This window comes from Sapajus apella, unplaced genomic scaffold, assembly GCF_009761245.1.
Source record: "Sapajus apella isolate SASKATOON/1434 unplaced genomic scaffold, GSC_monkey_1.0 scaffold65, whole genome shotgun sequence".
NCBI classification, from domain to species: Eukaryota; Metazoa; Chordata; class Mammalia; order Primates; family Cebidae; genus Sapajus; species Sapajus apella.
The window spans coordinates 4,255,016-4,271,388 of record NW_022437005.1 but is presented as its reverse complement, the minus strand read 5'-3'; the positions used below and the strand labels follow the sequence as shown (position 1 = coordinate 4,271,388).

Here is a 16,373-nt window from a genome sequence, read left to right as displayed (position 1 = left end):
TACATGTTTATATATTTTGATATATTTTGCAATTGGGAAAATGTTTCCTATGGTATTTTTTACACCTGTATTTTGTATTTTTATATGCACCTGTATTTTGTAATTTTGTAGGTTTCGTAAATATTAAACCAGTTGTACTGGTAATGCAGTGTTTTACTTAAACCTGATGAACGTAAAAATAAGAAACAAAATGGTGTAGAGATGATACAAATGGCATAAAATGAACAAAGAAAATTATGATATATAACAATAATGAAAGAAAATTATGATAAAATATGACTTAAAGATTTTTATAACATCATTTCACAGTACTGTACATATAGCCTACTCAACTTACGACCAAATTGTGTTACGACCGGTCTGTCGGACCGGTCAAGCACTAGCTGTAAAGTAGTGTATGTTTAAAATGAACATTATCTTATACATGTCTTTGTATCTTTATTTTCTGAGGCAGCATTTCTAAAAGAGGAAATTTTGGGTGAAAAAAATGAATGATGATTCTTGGTCTATCTGCCATATTACTGCTCTTGATAACGTTTGTTAACAGTGTATGTGTTTACCAGCAGTGCATGAGAACTCCATATTCAGTTCATATGAGTTATGATTGTGATTTCTTAAAATATTTTTGCCAATTTGGTGGGCAGAAATAGTACTTCATTGTTTTGAGTTATATATTTTTTCACTAAAGTTGAATTTATCTTTTTGTGTCTTTCCTGCTCATTTGTATTCTTGCTTTGTGAGTAACTTAGCAAAGCCCCAATACCCAAAAGATAATAACCTCTGCCCATTCTTTTTCTTTCATAGCATTCTTTTTTTTTTTTTTTTTTTTTTTGAGACTGAGTCTAGCTCTGTCACCTAGGCTGGTGTCCAGTGGTATGATCTTGGCTCGTTGTAGGCTTTGTCTCCTGGCTGCAAGATATTCTCCTGTCTCAGACTCCTGAGTAGCTGAAATTACAGGCACATAGCAAGCACCGTGCCTGGCTAATTTTTTTTTTTTTTTTTTTTTGTAGAGATGACAGGATTTCACCATGTTGACCAGGCTGGTCCGAAGCTCCTGACCTCAAGTGATCTGCCCACCTTGGCCTCCCAGAGTGCTAGGATTACAGGCATGAGCTATCTTGCCTGGCCTAATAGTATTATTTTTATTGGTTTTTAAGAGCTCTTCCTGTATTAAGAAGCTGAGCTAGATTTTTATTATCTAGATGCATATACAGTTACTCTGTTTTTCCTTTTTCTTTTGTGTATTGCATTTAGACTTACAGACATTTTTCCATTATATTACTTTAATCTGTTATTAAAATATGAATTTTAAAATAAACATATTTTAAATTATACATAAAACAATGTATTGATTTATGAATATGGCCTTTCTGCACTCACAGTTCATGAAAGTTTTATTCAAACTATTCACAGACATCTTTGACGTTCTCATGTTTGTCCTCACTAGGTAAACTGGTTACCTCTTGAGCTACCTAACTGTTTAGGTGCACACTGTGGTAGTCACTGCTGCTGCTTGCTAAATATTTCAAACTCTCCATGGTCTCAGCCCATGACCAGGCCTCTTTGTGACTGAGTGAGGTCTTATAAGTCATTTTAATCAATGAGTTGTGAGTGGGAGTGATGATAGGTAGTATCCTTCCTAGCTTGGAACTTTCTATTTTTTTTTATTTTTTTAATTTTTTTTTTATTTTTTAGAGGCGGGGTTTCTCCGTGTTGGCCAGGCTGGTCTCGAACTCCTGACCTCAGGTGATCCACCCACCTCGGCCTCCCAAAGTGCTGGGATTACAGGCATGAGCCACCGTAGTTTGGAACTTTCACTGGTCAGTGCCAGACTCTGCAGAGCCCCTCTGGGCTCTGTGGCAGTTCAGCGGGAGTAGGGTATAAGGTTCTCTGGCACAGCCAAGCTAAGGCTGGTGCAGTCGGCCGTGGCCTCTAGTTTAAATCCTCACCTCGATTCGGTGTGTGATGGCACCTGTGGTCGTCTTTAATTATTGTCTGTTTTTCTGTATAACCTCCTTGGAGACCAGAATCCTGTGTTATTCTGTCTCACTACTCAAAGGAGCCAGCCATCATGGTGATGAATCTTTCTGATGTCAGAGGTGCTGCTGAGTTTACATTCACGTCAGCCTCTAACCCCGGGTGACTTTCTCACTCGGCCCAGGTAGGCCAACGCTACCAATAACGCCAAAGGGTGGGTGACCAACTTTCTCGGTTTGCCCAGGATTGAGGGGTTTCTTGAGATGTGGGACCTTTCAGTGCTGAAAACAGGAACGTCCCTGGAAAATGAGACAGTTGGTCACAAGGATCACCTGAAATCCACCAGACTTTTCTCGTAGTTCTCTTTATCCCAGAAAATGAAAGGAGGGATGGTAACAGCACCAGCTGTTTTCAAGGCTGAGCTGCAGATTCCACGCTGTAGCAGTTCTGCTCAGTTGTGACCTTCATCTGCCCGCAGAGCATAAATCTGGGCTAGCGGAGTAATCCTGAGAGCTCCTTGGCAGGAGGCATTCATTGTCTGCCAGAGGCCCTGGCACTCGCTGCCACGGCGTCTGACCTATGACTGATTAAATTTCAGCAGGTGGCACTGTGGCCTCCCCTCGCCCACACCTGATTAATCACTGTCTCCCCAGGCAACCTTCTGTCCCCTGCTTTCCTGGATGGTAGTTGTCTTGTAAGTGGTCCCCGTCCATGCATTCCAGCTGTAAGAAGACCTCAGATCTGTGCTTTGCCCTTTGCAGCCCCTTAGGGAATAAACAATCAATGCTCCGTCTCATCTGTACCCTAGAGAATTTTTGTAGCCTTGTCTTTAAATATTCCTAAAATATTTCCTCCAGTAGCAACTTCAAATAGTGATTAAGAAGAACTGTAGTCATCAGAGCCAGCAAAAGGTATGCCAGGGTTGCCCTGGGTGGCTGCATTTCCTCAAGTTGTGGAAAGAAGTTCATGAATCAGTTTCACTTTCAAGAGCCTTGCAGCGTTACACGAATTCCCTTTGTGATTGTCGGAGGAAAAGAAGATGTTGTGTCCCATAATGGCTGTTCTTTGCAGCTCCTTCTTTGCAAGTGTTACATCCTATTCCTGAACAGTAAACACATCATCTTGCTAGTGCTTTATTTATCCAGGGAGTGATGACGCTAAGTCTCAGGTTAGGTTTTGCTTAAGCTGCACTTTGGCAGTTGTGTGTGGGCCCATATCCCTTGGACCTTAGAATTCTGTGTGCCTGGGAGTTTCCAAATATCAGTATATGCACCCATCTTTTTGTCTAAAGGCTTCCTTCCAAGGGGCTGAAGGCTGCTCTGTGCGTCATCCTCAGGCTGAAAGCACTGGGGCATTTACAACCTTTTGGGAGCAAACTTCATTAATGGGTTTTATTCCAGCTCCTTTGCCACAGGGTGGGATACCTTTGGGGTGTGTTCTCAAGTTTTGATGTGGTTTTCTAAAGTTTCCCGGTGGCATTAAGCTCCAGTTGCTGAGAGTCATGGCTGGCAGGATAACATACACTTAACCGGTCCTGTCTCTTTCCTGCACACGTCCCATTCACTACTGGTATTCTCTTTGCCTCCCTAATAAACTGCTTTCCAAATCTTGCCTCAGGATCTGCTTCTAAGAGATCCAAAACTGAGACAGAAGTCAATTATTGAACGCTTTCATAATTCAGGGATCTCTGACTGTCACTTTCTTCCCATACACAATGTGAGAAATGCTGTAACTGTAAGCCCAACATGTAGCCTACAAAGCTAAAGATTAAAATAAAAGAAAAAAAGGATTTCCTTCTTGCCCTCTCCTCACCGCTTCTCTTTAGTATTTATTAAGCAAATGTAGGGGATGCAAACTCCAAATCCCTAAGGAACCGGTGGGTGATGTTCGCGTGAAGCAGGCGTCAGACAATTGGAAATGGTGCCCCGATAAAAGTCTCTTATCTATCTCCTCTTTGTTCTCTTCCTTTTAATCCTTACTACGTTGTTAAACAAAACAATGTAGGGATGCTAAAATTCAAAGACAAACGAAATAAGTGCCCTTGTGTAATTATCTGACTCCTTTGTTTATGTGAAGATTGCCTTTCAGAGGTGGATTTTCCCTTAGAGTAAACCAGACAGTGGAAGTCACTGGGAGAAAACCTTCACTAATGCACAGTGCACCCTCACTTCCAAAATCCTACAATGTTGTCCAAAAATTGTCACCTTGAAACAAGGAAAACATTATTCCCACTGCCTGGGGAAAAGTCAAATGAGAAATCATGTATTTTTCATTATACTCACTCCACTTTCTAAAAGATGTTCATGCTGTCATCTGAAGATCAGTCATAACAATTTTTTCTCTTAAGCTTCAGTGGGCTCGGCATGTTTTGCAGGACTATCACACTTGAAAGGGCCTTTTCACCTGCAGCCAGGGAGGCTGCAGATGGAGGAGAGAGAGAGATCCCACTTTGAGAGGCAGTGGAGCAGTGCAGAAATCCATGGAAAATGATGAGGGCACCCAGGGGTGTGGAGCACTGCCACCATCTGTCCTGTCAGTTTGGACAGAGGGCAGACATTGCCTACCTGCCTAACTTTCTTTTGGCCTCAGGTGTCAAAAAAAGTGCCTCTCAGTGAAAATCCATGTCTGCTGAGAATAGGGGGATCGGCCAAGTGTTCGCCTGGGCACCTGCTGTCACTTGGTCTGGGGCTTGGATGTGTAACCGTTTCTCTCCAGTCACACAGTGAATAATGCAATTAAGAAACAGGCTGTCTGTGCATCAAAATACTTCTCAAGGAGATCAGGCATTGAAACAGTGCAGGGACGTCACTTCCTGCCACCCGATCCTGTTGGCAGATATTCTCTGTAAACTGCCATTGTGTCACTCAAATGTCAGGGTTCCCGTTGCTGTTTCAGATGGGTTGAATTTCAACAGCAGACTGGCATAACCTTGTAATAAAGCATCTTCATTATTTCCTAAACAGGGTAGCAATGGACATTTAGCTGCTGTCACCGTGATGTTCGCTTCGAGGACTCTGTTTCCCATTTCATAATTGTGTTTCTGGGATCTTTGCCTTTAATGTAAAAGTGCTGAATCTCTTAAGGTGTGAGATCTTTCCTTGACTTACTTAGAAAGGTTGTCCTCCACAGTCTCGGGGTAACTTAGGACTCTGGTTGGGAAGCTTGTCATGTTGGGGAAACATAAAACCTCGAGGTTTCAGGTGTTTTTCCTCCAGTTTTTCCACTTCCCAAAGGAACTTCTAGACTCATGAGGGAAGGGTGGCTGTTACTTGCAGGGAGAACACATAGGTATGTGAGTGCTATAATTTAAGGGAAGTCAGAAGAGTCTTCTAAAGAGGGGTGTGCTGGTAAATGTTTAACAATCAGCTCTCTGAGGGGGGCATAAAAGGGTTTCATTTATGGTGTTTGTCAATTTCCATGTCTGATTTCAGGCTACCAATGTGATGGTATTGGGAACATTTCAGCACAGCACTGTCTGCAACTTGGAAACATCTTTCTCTCTTAGGACTGCATCATGAGCATTTGCCCATGCTCCTTCCTTCGAGGAAGCTATGTCAGAGAAGGGAGGGAGGGAGACTTCTCAGGGCCCTGAACCAGAAAAAAGTTGTCATTGGATCAACTTTTGACCATCTTGGCTGTAAAGGAGAGGGCCAGGTGACCTCAAGGTGACCTTGAACAGTGACCAGGTCATTCCCACACTACCAAACCTCTTTTTTGACCATCTGTTCTCAGATTGGAAGGTGCATTAGTTTTCCAGGGCTGCTACCAAAGGACCACAGCCAAAGGAACAAAGTAACAACCAAAGGACCACACACTGGGTGACTTAGACAACAGAAATTTCTTCCCTAGAAGTTCTGGAGACAGGCGTGTCAGCCAACCTTGCTGACACTTCCATTTCCAGAACTTCTAGGAGTAGAATCCATCTTTAGAAGTTCTGAAGATATAATAGGTTCTATTACACTCCGAGAAGTTCTGGAGACAAAATCTATCCCATTCCTCTCCCAGCTCCGGGTGGGCTGTTGGCCGTCTCTGGCTTTCCTGGGCTTGTAGATGCATCTCCAGCCTCTGCCTTCATCTTCACATGCTGTGTGCATATCTGTGCCCAGATGTTCCTGTTCTTTTTTTTTTTTTTTGGTCTTTGAAATAAGGACACCAATCGTATTAGATTAGGGGCCCACCCTACTCCAATTATGACCTCATCTTAATTAATTACATCCACAATGACCTTATTTCCAAATAAGGTCACATTCTCGGGTACTGGGGATTAGGACCCCAACATATGAATATTTGAGGACATGGTTTAGCCTGCAACAGAAGAGGTGTTGATATGATTTGACTGTGTCCCCTCCCAAATCTCATCTTGAATTTCCACATGTTATGGGAAGGATCCAGTGAGAGGTAATTGAATCATGGGGGTGGGTCTTTCCCATGCTGTTCTCATGATAGTGAATAAGTCTCAGAAGATCTGATGGTTTTAAAAAGGGGAGTTTCCCTGCACAAGCTCTCGTCTCTTGTCTGCCACCATGTAAGACATGCCTTTCACGTTCCACCATGATTGTGAGATCTCCCTAGCCATGTGGAACTGTGAGCCCAACAAACCTCTTTCTTTTGTAAATTGCCCAGTGTTAGGTATGTCTTTACTAGCAGCATGAAAACGGACTAATACAGGTGCATACAGTCTCATATTTCTGTTCAGAACTTTGAAAGAATTCAACAGCTCAGAAGAAGCTGCTCCATCAGGCGCCTGAGAAGGCTGTGAATATAGACAACTATCCTTTGATGTTTTCAGAGGAGAAAGAAAGGGGTTTTGCTGGAAACCTTCTGACTGACCTCTGACCCTGCAAGTTCTGAACCTTCCCAACAGAACCACATTTTCTTAGTTTTGGAGCCTCATCTTGGGGATGATGTCTCCCCTAATTTTGGACCAAAATTTCTCAGAAAGCATCTGGGGCAGGCGGCAGCTGGAGCAGAGGCCGATAGGTTGTAACAAGCAAGGGTGCCAATGGGGTGGTATCCAAGTGGAAACACCTCTAAGCATAAGCCTCAAGGAAGAGGAAGGATGGGTTGGAGAGTGAGAGCCACAGATGCCGGAAGAAGCAGACAGGGTGGGCGTGGCCTAGCCCCGTGACCGCAGAGCCCTCACGTAGCGCTCCACACACTCTTGGGCTGGCGTCCTGCAGCCACATTGGATCAGGATGCCTGTCTGGTCCCAGACACTATGAAGCCTTGCCTGAATCCATCTCATTGCCCTGATCCCTCCTGGTGCATTCCTTTTTTTTTTTTTTTTTTTTTTTTGATAGAGTTTCACTCTTGTTGCCCAGGCTGGAGTGCAATGGCACAATCTCAGCTCACTGCAGCCTCTGGCTCCTGGGTTCAAGTGATTCTTCTGCTTCAGCCTCTCAAGTAGCTGGGATTACAGGTGCCCACCACCATGTCTAGCTAATTTTTTGTATTTTTAGTAGAGATGGGGTTTCACCATGTTGGTCATGCTGGTCTTGAACTCCTGACCTCAGGTGATTCACCTGCCTTGGCCTCCCAAAGTGTTGGGATTACGGGAATGAGCCACTGCGTCCAGCCCCTTCTGGTGCATTCTTACCAGAAACCTATTTAGTTGACCTACCTAGGCCTCTGTTCCTTCAACATAGGGGCAAATGGCGTGTGGCTCAGTCATCACACAACCTGCCCGTCCAACCCAACACCCTGGTGAGGAAATACAAGGCTGCTCCTTTCTGGAAATGAGTCACCTCTGCTGCCCTTTTATATTCATTATGGCTTTTAAGAAACCATATTTTAGGGTCTTAGGATCTCAGGATTACAAGATTTGGATCCTCAAGATCATGTAAAGCAACACCTTCTAAAGTTTAATGGGATCTTGTTAAAATGTGGCATCTGTTGGGCCGGGGGGAGGAGGCGCTAAGGGTTTGCATTTTTCACTCTCCTAGGTGGGCTATGGCCGCACTTTGAGGAGCACTGTCTCAGACCGTTTTGCAGGTGAGGAATGGAGGCACTGACTAGTCTGAAGTTCCCCAGCCACTGGGGGCAGGACTGAGGTTAAAACTCAGGACTCTCCCCTGTCGAGAGGAGCTCTCCACCTGCTGAAATATCCCTGCAACAGGACAGACCTGCTGCTGTGCAGTGCTGGCTCTTTAGTGAAGATGGGAACGTGGGCCAGTAGCCAGAAAAGCCTGATTCTGAGAAATGAGCCTCCTCCTTTGGTGACCTATGTGCTTCCTTCCCCGGGGGCCTGTGACAGCTGTGGTTGGAGGTGCTCGGAGTGTCACAAAGGGCCTGGCTCTGTTCCGAGGAAACTGACTTTGCAAAGCCAGTCTAGGGGTTAGATCCAGCCTGTGGGCCAAGGTTGGCCAGCCCCTGAGCCGAAGCGTTCCACTTTGTTTGAAACATTGTTTACTATTTGTTTAATGCTGAGACCCTGGGGAAGTTACATGTGAACTTGCCAATTTTTGTCTAGTGAGATGCTTTAGTCTGGTAAGATGAGGAATGTGTGTAAGCAAGCAACAATTTAGTAAGGATTCAAAGTTAGATTTCTCAGGCTAAATATAATCTAATCAGACTGAGCTCATTTCATCAGTTCTTTTACAAATTTTACATTGCCTACTGTTCAGAGGCTTAGACTCACTAGGAATACAAACACAGGCCACAGGGACAGAAGCTAAGGGGTGATTTTGGAGGCTGTGAGTGGTGAAGAGATGGAGAAAAATGGGGTAGAAGAGGCTGGGTGTGGTGGTGCACACCTGTAATCCCACCTTGGAAGGCTGAGGTGGGAGGATCTCTTGAGTCCAGGAGTTTGAAACCAGCCTGGGCAACATGGTGAAACCCCATATCTACAAAAAATTAGCTGGGCATGGTGTTGTGCACCTGTAGTCCCAGCTAGTTGAGAGGCTGAAGCAGGAGGTTCACTTGAGCCCAGGATGTTGAGGCTGCAGTGAGCTGAGATTGTGCCACTGCACTCCAGCCTGGGTGACACAGTGAGACCTTGTCTTAAAAAAAAAAAAAAAAAAGTAGGTAGAAAATCTAGTCTAAAACACCAATGGTAATAGGCACACACTTAGTTCTAAGCTTCCTGGCAGCCAGAGGAAAAAGGGAAACCTAATAGGTAAATTTTGGGGCAGTGTTTGTGGGAGGTGTTCCCTAGAAGCAGAGCCTGAGACAGAGATTCAGCTGCCCCAGACTCCTTGAGGGAGGCCTCTCAGGAGCGACCTGTGAGCAAGGGAGTGAAGTAAGATAGAGAGGGGAAGGAACCACAAAGCTATGCAGTCTTGGGTAAAGCCTGCCTTGGCCTGGCCTACAGGAGGCTATGGAGCATAAATTACATTGAAGACCCCTCCCTGTTGGAGGCAAACAGGCTCCTGTCTTAGTCACTGGCTGTGGGCTGTGCCCTGGGTGTGGGGGGGCATAACTTTCTGGGAGAGAAGATTCCATCTGTCAGGGCAATGCTTTGTGAGAGGGGCCACTGTGAGCCATCAGCAGCCAACACTCACAGCAGCTGGGGTGGCCCCCATGCCTGCCTGGTAAAGGGGATCTAGGTGGGCACCAATGGCATCCACTGTAGTCATAGATTTCGATGTGACTTGCAGCCTGTCAACCATAACATTAGTGTCTGCATTAATTCCATATCTGCCCACTGAACAGCCCATCCACTATGTCCTCAAGCCCCTGGCCAGTTCCCGAGGATGGTCTGGGCAGGAAAACACATGCTCTCTGACCTCAAGAAGTGTAGGGAAAAGCAGCCTTCAATTGCCCACTCTTATTTTCTCCAATATTCTCTTTTTTATGCTGGAGTTAAACACACGGTGTTCTGCATGTTCACTTATTTTAGTGTTATCCATGTATAAGTAATGAGTTTATGCATTTTTCCATAAACAGACTGTACATAATTTAAATGTGTATGTGGAACAGATGCATTTTATAATTTATTTATAATAGTGCTGGTTTCTATAGCCATTTCATCTATTTGAAATATACCAAAATATAAGAAGCAAATTAAAAAAAAAATCCTAAAATGGAGCTCCAAAAGCCCACACGCGAAATCTCATGCACTGTCCTTCCCTCAGTTAGAACCAGATCACTGTCACTCTACACACGGCGCTGACCTTGCTGTGTGAGTCCCACATCCAGGCCGATTACAGAGAGACTTCGGGGAGCACAGGGAGGGGACCGCTGTTGGCCTGACAGTGAGGACAGGCCTGAGAAGACTGTGTAAGCCAAGGGGTGGGAGCTGTGCCACACGTGGCAAGTAGACGGGTGTGTCAGAACAGCTGCTGAAGTCACAGCAGTCTGGTAACAGATGCTCAAGTAACAGGTATATCAGCTGAGGCTCCAGGAATCATGGAGCAGAGATGAGCCATCCCCAATATGCCTGGTCCAAATTCCTGAGCCACAGCATCCCAAGTGTAGTAAAGGAGTTGTGTTCTTTTTGTTTTTTTTTGGGGATGAAGTTTCGCTCTATTTCCCAGGCAGGGGCGCAGTGGAGTGATCTCAACTCACTGCAAGCCCCACCTCCTGGGTTCAAGTGATTCTCCTGCCTCAGCCTCCCAAGTAGGTGGAATTACAGGCCTCTGTCACCATGCCTGGCTAATTTTTTGTATATTTAGTAGACACAGGTTTTCCCCATGTTAGCTAGGCTGGTCTTGACTCCTGACCTCAGGTGATCTGCCCGCCTCAGCCTCCCAAAGCGCTGGAATTACAGGTGTGAGCCACCGGGCTGGCAGGAGTTGTCTTCTGTGCAATGCAGTTTTGGGGTGGTTGCTTAAGTGACAGTTGAGACTGGGACAAATGCTGACCCTTTGCCGGCGCTTCCCAGTGCCAAGCACTTGCATATTTATCTCATTTACACATCACAGTGGCTCCGTGACCCCACAGTATCACCTTTTTAAAGGCCAGGTTAAGTCACTTGCTGATAGGCAGGAATCTGGAAATCCTCTGGTCCCTGAGCCTGGATTCGTGTGTGGTCTGGGGTGGCTCCAGCCCCAGTATCTCAGAGAAGGGCCCCTTCCCCTCCCTATGCAGCACTGACCTGCATCTCATCCCTTTGGAGGCTGTGCCCTGCTTCCTTCTCCTCAGTTCTGTCCAAGCCAGGGCTAATCTCGGAGCAGCGGCTGTGAGAACACATGCTCAGACCTCCTGCCCCGCAAGCGTGGAGCGTCGCGGTCGCAGTCCTGGCTGCTACCCCATGGATCTTCCACCCTGTGTGCGCCGAGACCTCAGGTCCTGTGTACTGCTCCCAGCCAACGACTAAGCAGGTGGTGGGGATGCCAGTGCAGGCCCCTTTCTGCCTGTGATTGGCAGCTTTGAGGGGGGGACTGCCATCTGAGACCCTCCATTCCCAGCCCCCTTCCTCCCACTGTCGTTCAAAGGAGCCAGGTGGGCATCATGTCTGAGGCTCTTCTGCCCTCTCTCCTTATCCTTCACAGGACTCCCCACAGTCAGCCTCCCGCATGGCTAAGCCCCTGTGCTGTCAGATTCCTGTAGGATCTGGACTTGCACACAGGGTGACAGCCCCGCCTTTGCTCTCCTGGCCCCGTGGTTCACCCAGTTGTCTTCACCACTCCACCCGCTTTGCCCCGCCTTGTCAGTGGCCAGGGCCCAGGGGGCCGGCCCGCTTACCTTGTTCACGCCATCGGCCATGGCCTGCAGCGTGAGCTCCCTCGGCCCATCGACTGTCTTGCCATTGTCTGTGGGTCCCCAGCTGGCACTGTAGATGTCGATCAGCTGCGGCATATGGCTGATGGAGGAGGCCTCGATGATGTCCGTCATGAAAGGCTGGTCCAGCATGCGGATGCCTGTGGACACGTCGAGCAGAGGACACCAGGTTTGGGTTCCCCAGTTCACAGGAGACAAGGAGATGGAGGAGGGCTTGGGCTTGGGCTCTGGGTGTGGTTGGAAGGGTGGGAGACCTCAGGTGCCCTGGGGACACTGTGCAGTCCAGGGATCAAGAAGGAGGTGGAGACAGTCCTGCTTGCTCCTTTCTGCATCCCACCCACGTCTTTGCTTGTGTAGTGATTTAAAGACAATTTATTCCCCTAGCAAACCTTATCAGAATTCCTAATGGGAGAGACCACCTTTGCTGAAGGGCTTCTTTGATAAGCCTGTTTCTAAGTAGGAGTCCAGCCTCAGAGAACTGGGTGTCAGCTGCAGCCAAGTTTTAGGGGAGAAAGAAAGCTACTGCATATGATAGACGCGAGAGGCAATCGATATTTGATATTTGAGGAGAAATTCCAGCAGGCAGGGGGCAGAGAGAGGCGCAGGGGCAGTACAGGAATGGGTGGGGTCAGGAAGGAGGAACTCTCAGTTGCACTGTGGCTGAGAGGGACTTTGGAGAGAAAGCCTGAATGGCCATTCTAAACTGTATTAGTAATTCTGTGTCAGACGCCTCCCCCCTTTCTTCCCTACAGCATTGCTGTAAAGTTTGTGTTCCTCTCTGATGCGTTGTGGGAGTGATTTATTGCTGGGTGTTGGGAAGGAGCAGAGCCCTGCAGTGCAGAATAGTGAGGGGCACATAAACCTGATCCAGGGAGCACAGGGTGAAGGTGCCTACGTTGCCCCCACAGGGGTGGTGCTCCTAGGCCTCCAACCCCCTCTGGCCATCCACAAAAGGCCTCTCCAGGGGGAGCTCAGCAGCTGCCATTGGGATGGGCGTACTGTTTCTCCATCTCTACCCTCAAAACTTCACTGACCAGGCCATGTTCCTCTCTACAGACTTTGTCATCTGGACGGGTCAGTGGGTTCAGGATTCCGTGGCAATGAGCTTAGAGTGCTAGTGAAGCTGACTGAAGTCTTTCCACCTACCACAATTGTGGAATGAAGGGGTTGGGCCATGCACAGTCAAAACCTGGACCCCAAAGCTCCTTCCTTGTCCCCCATGGCCAAAGGACATTATGCCTCAAGGACACTATTTCACAAGCCTCACTCTCTGACATGGCAAGCACATCAATAGAAGTAAGAGCCACCCAGATTCTTGCCAGACACCTGAAATGGACATGAAATTGCTTCTTTTGCTGAGGGTCTCCTACTTTCAGACCTCAGGAGACTCGAGGCTCTTACTTTCCTCTTCAGTGCTCATAGTCCTCCTCTTGTGCTTGGACTGCAATTGACCTCAATGCATGTTTAACCTTGGATCACAACTGTTTATCTGAGTGTTTCATACACCACTAGACGGCATGGTCTTTGAGTGGAGGGCAAGTGTCTGTTTTGTTCCTTTCCATGTCCTTGAGGATCAACATGATGCTTGGTGTTTATTTTAAGCTCGACAAATATTTGGTAAATAAATATCTGGCGTTATTGCCTTATTAGTTGATTTTCTCCCCAACAGAAATAACAGGTCCAGAAGAATGAATAACAAGCTCTGCTCATCCATCTTCTATCATTAACCCATAAGTCAAACCACCATTTTTGCCAACAAACATCCAGTTATCAGTTAACAGTCTTTCTCCTGGAGGAATCTTATCTAGAATAAGCCTAGTCTTTAGTTTGAACTTTCCAGATGTTAAATTTGATGGTTCATTTTTTAAGGAGATAGGAAATTTAAGACTCTGTATTTTGCTTTTGGTCCACCTATATTTTTTTTTGTTGAAAAAGTTTATTTAATGCAGGTGGCCAATAAATCCACAGAATAAACTGATCAATGCAGCTTCTTCTTGTGCAAAGTCATGCCCACTGTATGGGTGGGAAATAAACAGAGAGAGGCATTCACTTGCTCAGATGCTCTTTAACTTGTCTAGCGGCCAGATGACCAGGACCAAATGGCCCACCTCAACTGGAAGGTGAGAGAAATTCAACCCTGGCCAAAGCAGGCTTCTGCTATCCCACAAACCAACCAATGGGAGCCCTGGATTTTGCCAGGGCTTGTGGTTGGCACTTCTGGCTGTGCCTTGAACCCTCTTCCTCTTTGCAGCTCTTATCACCCTCATGGGCTCCCCTTGTGCTGCACAAGAACCTCAGAGCGAATGTGCATTAATCTTCTGACTGTTTTAACATTATGGGGTGGCCATAGACTGAGAGCAAGGCTCTCATTCATATTCGGGGCCAGGCGCCCGGCATTCTTTTAATCTTGTTAAGCTCAGGAGGAATGAGGCATGCATTAATTGAATGAGATACAGTATTAATTTTGCAAGCAACTGCACCATTAGCAGCCAAGACAGAGGCTCAGGGTGACCCAAGAGTTTTTAGGGAGGGCCTCTCCTCTGCCCCTGGATGCTCTAGGAGCTACAGGGCAATGTGGGGCAGAGACAGAGAGTAGACAGAGGGAGAGAGAGGAAGTGGGAGAGGAGAGAGGGAGGGAGAGAAGGAGAGAGGGAGGGAGAGAGTAGACAGAGGGAGAGAGGCAGAGAGAATGGGAGAGAGAGGCAGAGGGAGAACAATCAGAGAGAAAGGGAGAGGGGAAGGAGAGAGTGGGAGAGAGAGAAGGTAGAGAGAGAGGGAGAGGAGAGGGAAAGAGAGAGGAGAGGGAGAGAAGGAGGAAGGGGGAAGAGGAGGAAGGAAGGGAGGGAGAGAGAGAAGGAGGGGGAGAGAGAGACAGACAGACAGACAGACAGACACACACACACACACACGGAGAGAGAGAGAGAGAGAGAGAGAGAGAGAGAGAGAGAGAGAGAAATCAAGAAATCAAAAGAGCTAGGAGTCAGTGTCTTCACATCCCTAAAAATGCTGATGTGTGTATTTGATCGGCATGGACAGACACAGACGTGTATCAAGTGTTTCTATCTGCCACCGGGGCAGGCCTGCACAGCACATTAATGAGTAGAGGTGACTCTGTGGGTCCCTTCCATTCATTTAGAGCCTTCCCCGAGTACCTGTGCAGCATGCACTGTGGCTAGCCCTGGTGTTCTGGGGGCCGCATGGCTCAGTGGATTCGAGATGCATCCCCTCTGCTTCTGCTCCTGGTGCACAAGATGTGCCTGCCCCTGCCTCCAGTAAATGCTACGTCTGCCCACAAACCTCGGTGCCCATCAGTGCCACTTTTTGTGCTCATGAATGTTAGCCTGGAGGCTGAGGAGGAAGCTCATGCTCATCCAGGTTTTAGGTTCTGAAAACTGTTTGTCATTGTACATACAGTGATCTTTTACTTGTTTATTGAAAAGTTCAGTTAAAATATAAATTTATTTGCAGTGTTATGAGATTCACTGGCCAAAAACAATAATAATGATAATAATATGTGAAAGCAATTCATAGCTGGTAAAAAAACTTCAGGGCATTTTCACAATGGTCAACAGTGTGGTTTTAAAATAGGTTTCAAAATCTCCAATCAAAGGCAACCTCACCCTGAAGCCCTGCGTGTAAATCTGCATGCTTTGGTTTAAAAAGGAAGGTGAGTAGGACCAAACCCACCTGGTCTGGTCCCATCTTGGGGCTGCTCTGAGAGTCTCTGCAGAAACCCACCCCCAGTCACCTCCTGTCCCTGAGTTCCCGTTACTCTCTGTCCTCTTGCATGAGTTGTTATCTGATGTTTTTAATTTGCTCCCTGTCTTTGCTCCCTGTCTTTGTCTCCTCCTCCACTGTGAGCTGTGTGGGGCAGGGGCCCAGTCTGCCAGCTTCCATCTCCTGCAACGGGAAGGTGCTCACAGCTACTACGGACCATACAAAAGGCCTGAAGGCAGGAGACAGTGTTATGACTCCTAGATGCAGTCTCAAGCTTTAAGATACATTTGACAAATTTGCAAGAACTATCATTTGGAAGGTCATTATGTTTGTGGTACATTTGTTTGGTTTTGTGGCTTTTGAATAACACATTTAATTTTCATTTTTTGACTCAGCCTTTTTGATTGAAGAGGTCATTTACTTAAAAAGTTAAAATGAAAAAAGAAAGAAGAAAAGAATGGGGTCCTTTTTCAAAAGAGGGTTACTCAAAGGTATTTTCAAAATAAAAAAATAATGTAAATATTTTTCTTCAAAATTTGTACAACTAAAGTCAAAAAGGAAATGTATATAAACTTCCAAATAATGTTGGCTATTAAAGCTTGAAGACTGCAGGATGACTTTGGGGACATCCCGTATGTGTGGGTCTGCAAGTCCCAGAGTTTGAAACGAAGACAGGTGTGAAGAGAAATGAAGGAGAAGATCTTTGCACTGATTAAAATGGGTTGGGGCTAACCTCTGGGAAACACCAAGAATGCCTACAAATCAACAAGAAAAAGACAGAAGCCTTGATGGAAAAATGAGCAAAATTTATGAACAGAAGACAGGCAGATGAAGACATGCTCAATTCTCTTTTCTGTTCAGAGGACTCAATTTACAATCGCATTTCTACTCTTGTTTTTTAAATTCCTGGACTAAGATTCAACCGCATTTTAACTTTAGGCTTTTTCTGGAGACAGCGTGTAAGGGTGCTAGGCAAGGACCTCAGACATTGCAGGGGCGCCCCCCTAACCTGCAATGAA

The 16,373-nt window shown here is 46.3% G+C and overlaps 1 protein-coding gene across 2 annotated transcripts in view; it reads right to left on the bottom strand.

The window, feature by feature from the left end:
• Positions 1–16,373, bottom strand: part of PCSK2 (proprotein convertase subtilisin/kexin type 2) — a 244,114-nt gene that overhangs the window by 29,187 nt on the left and 198,554 nt on the right. For both annotated transcript variants that reach the window (XM_032248043.1, XM_032248044.1), the window contains one exon: positions 11,602–11,777. In XM_032248043.1, coding sequence (XP_032103934.1) covers positions 11,602–11,777 — 176 coding nt within the window. The remainder of the gene's footprint in view (positions 1–11,601; positions 11,778–16,373) is intronic.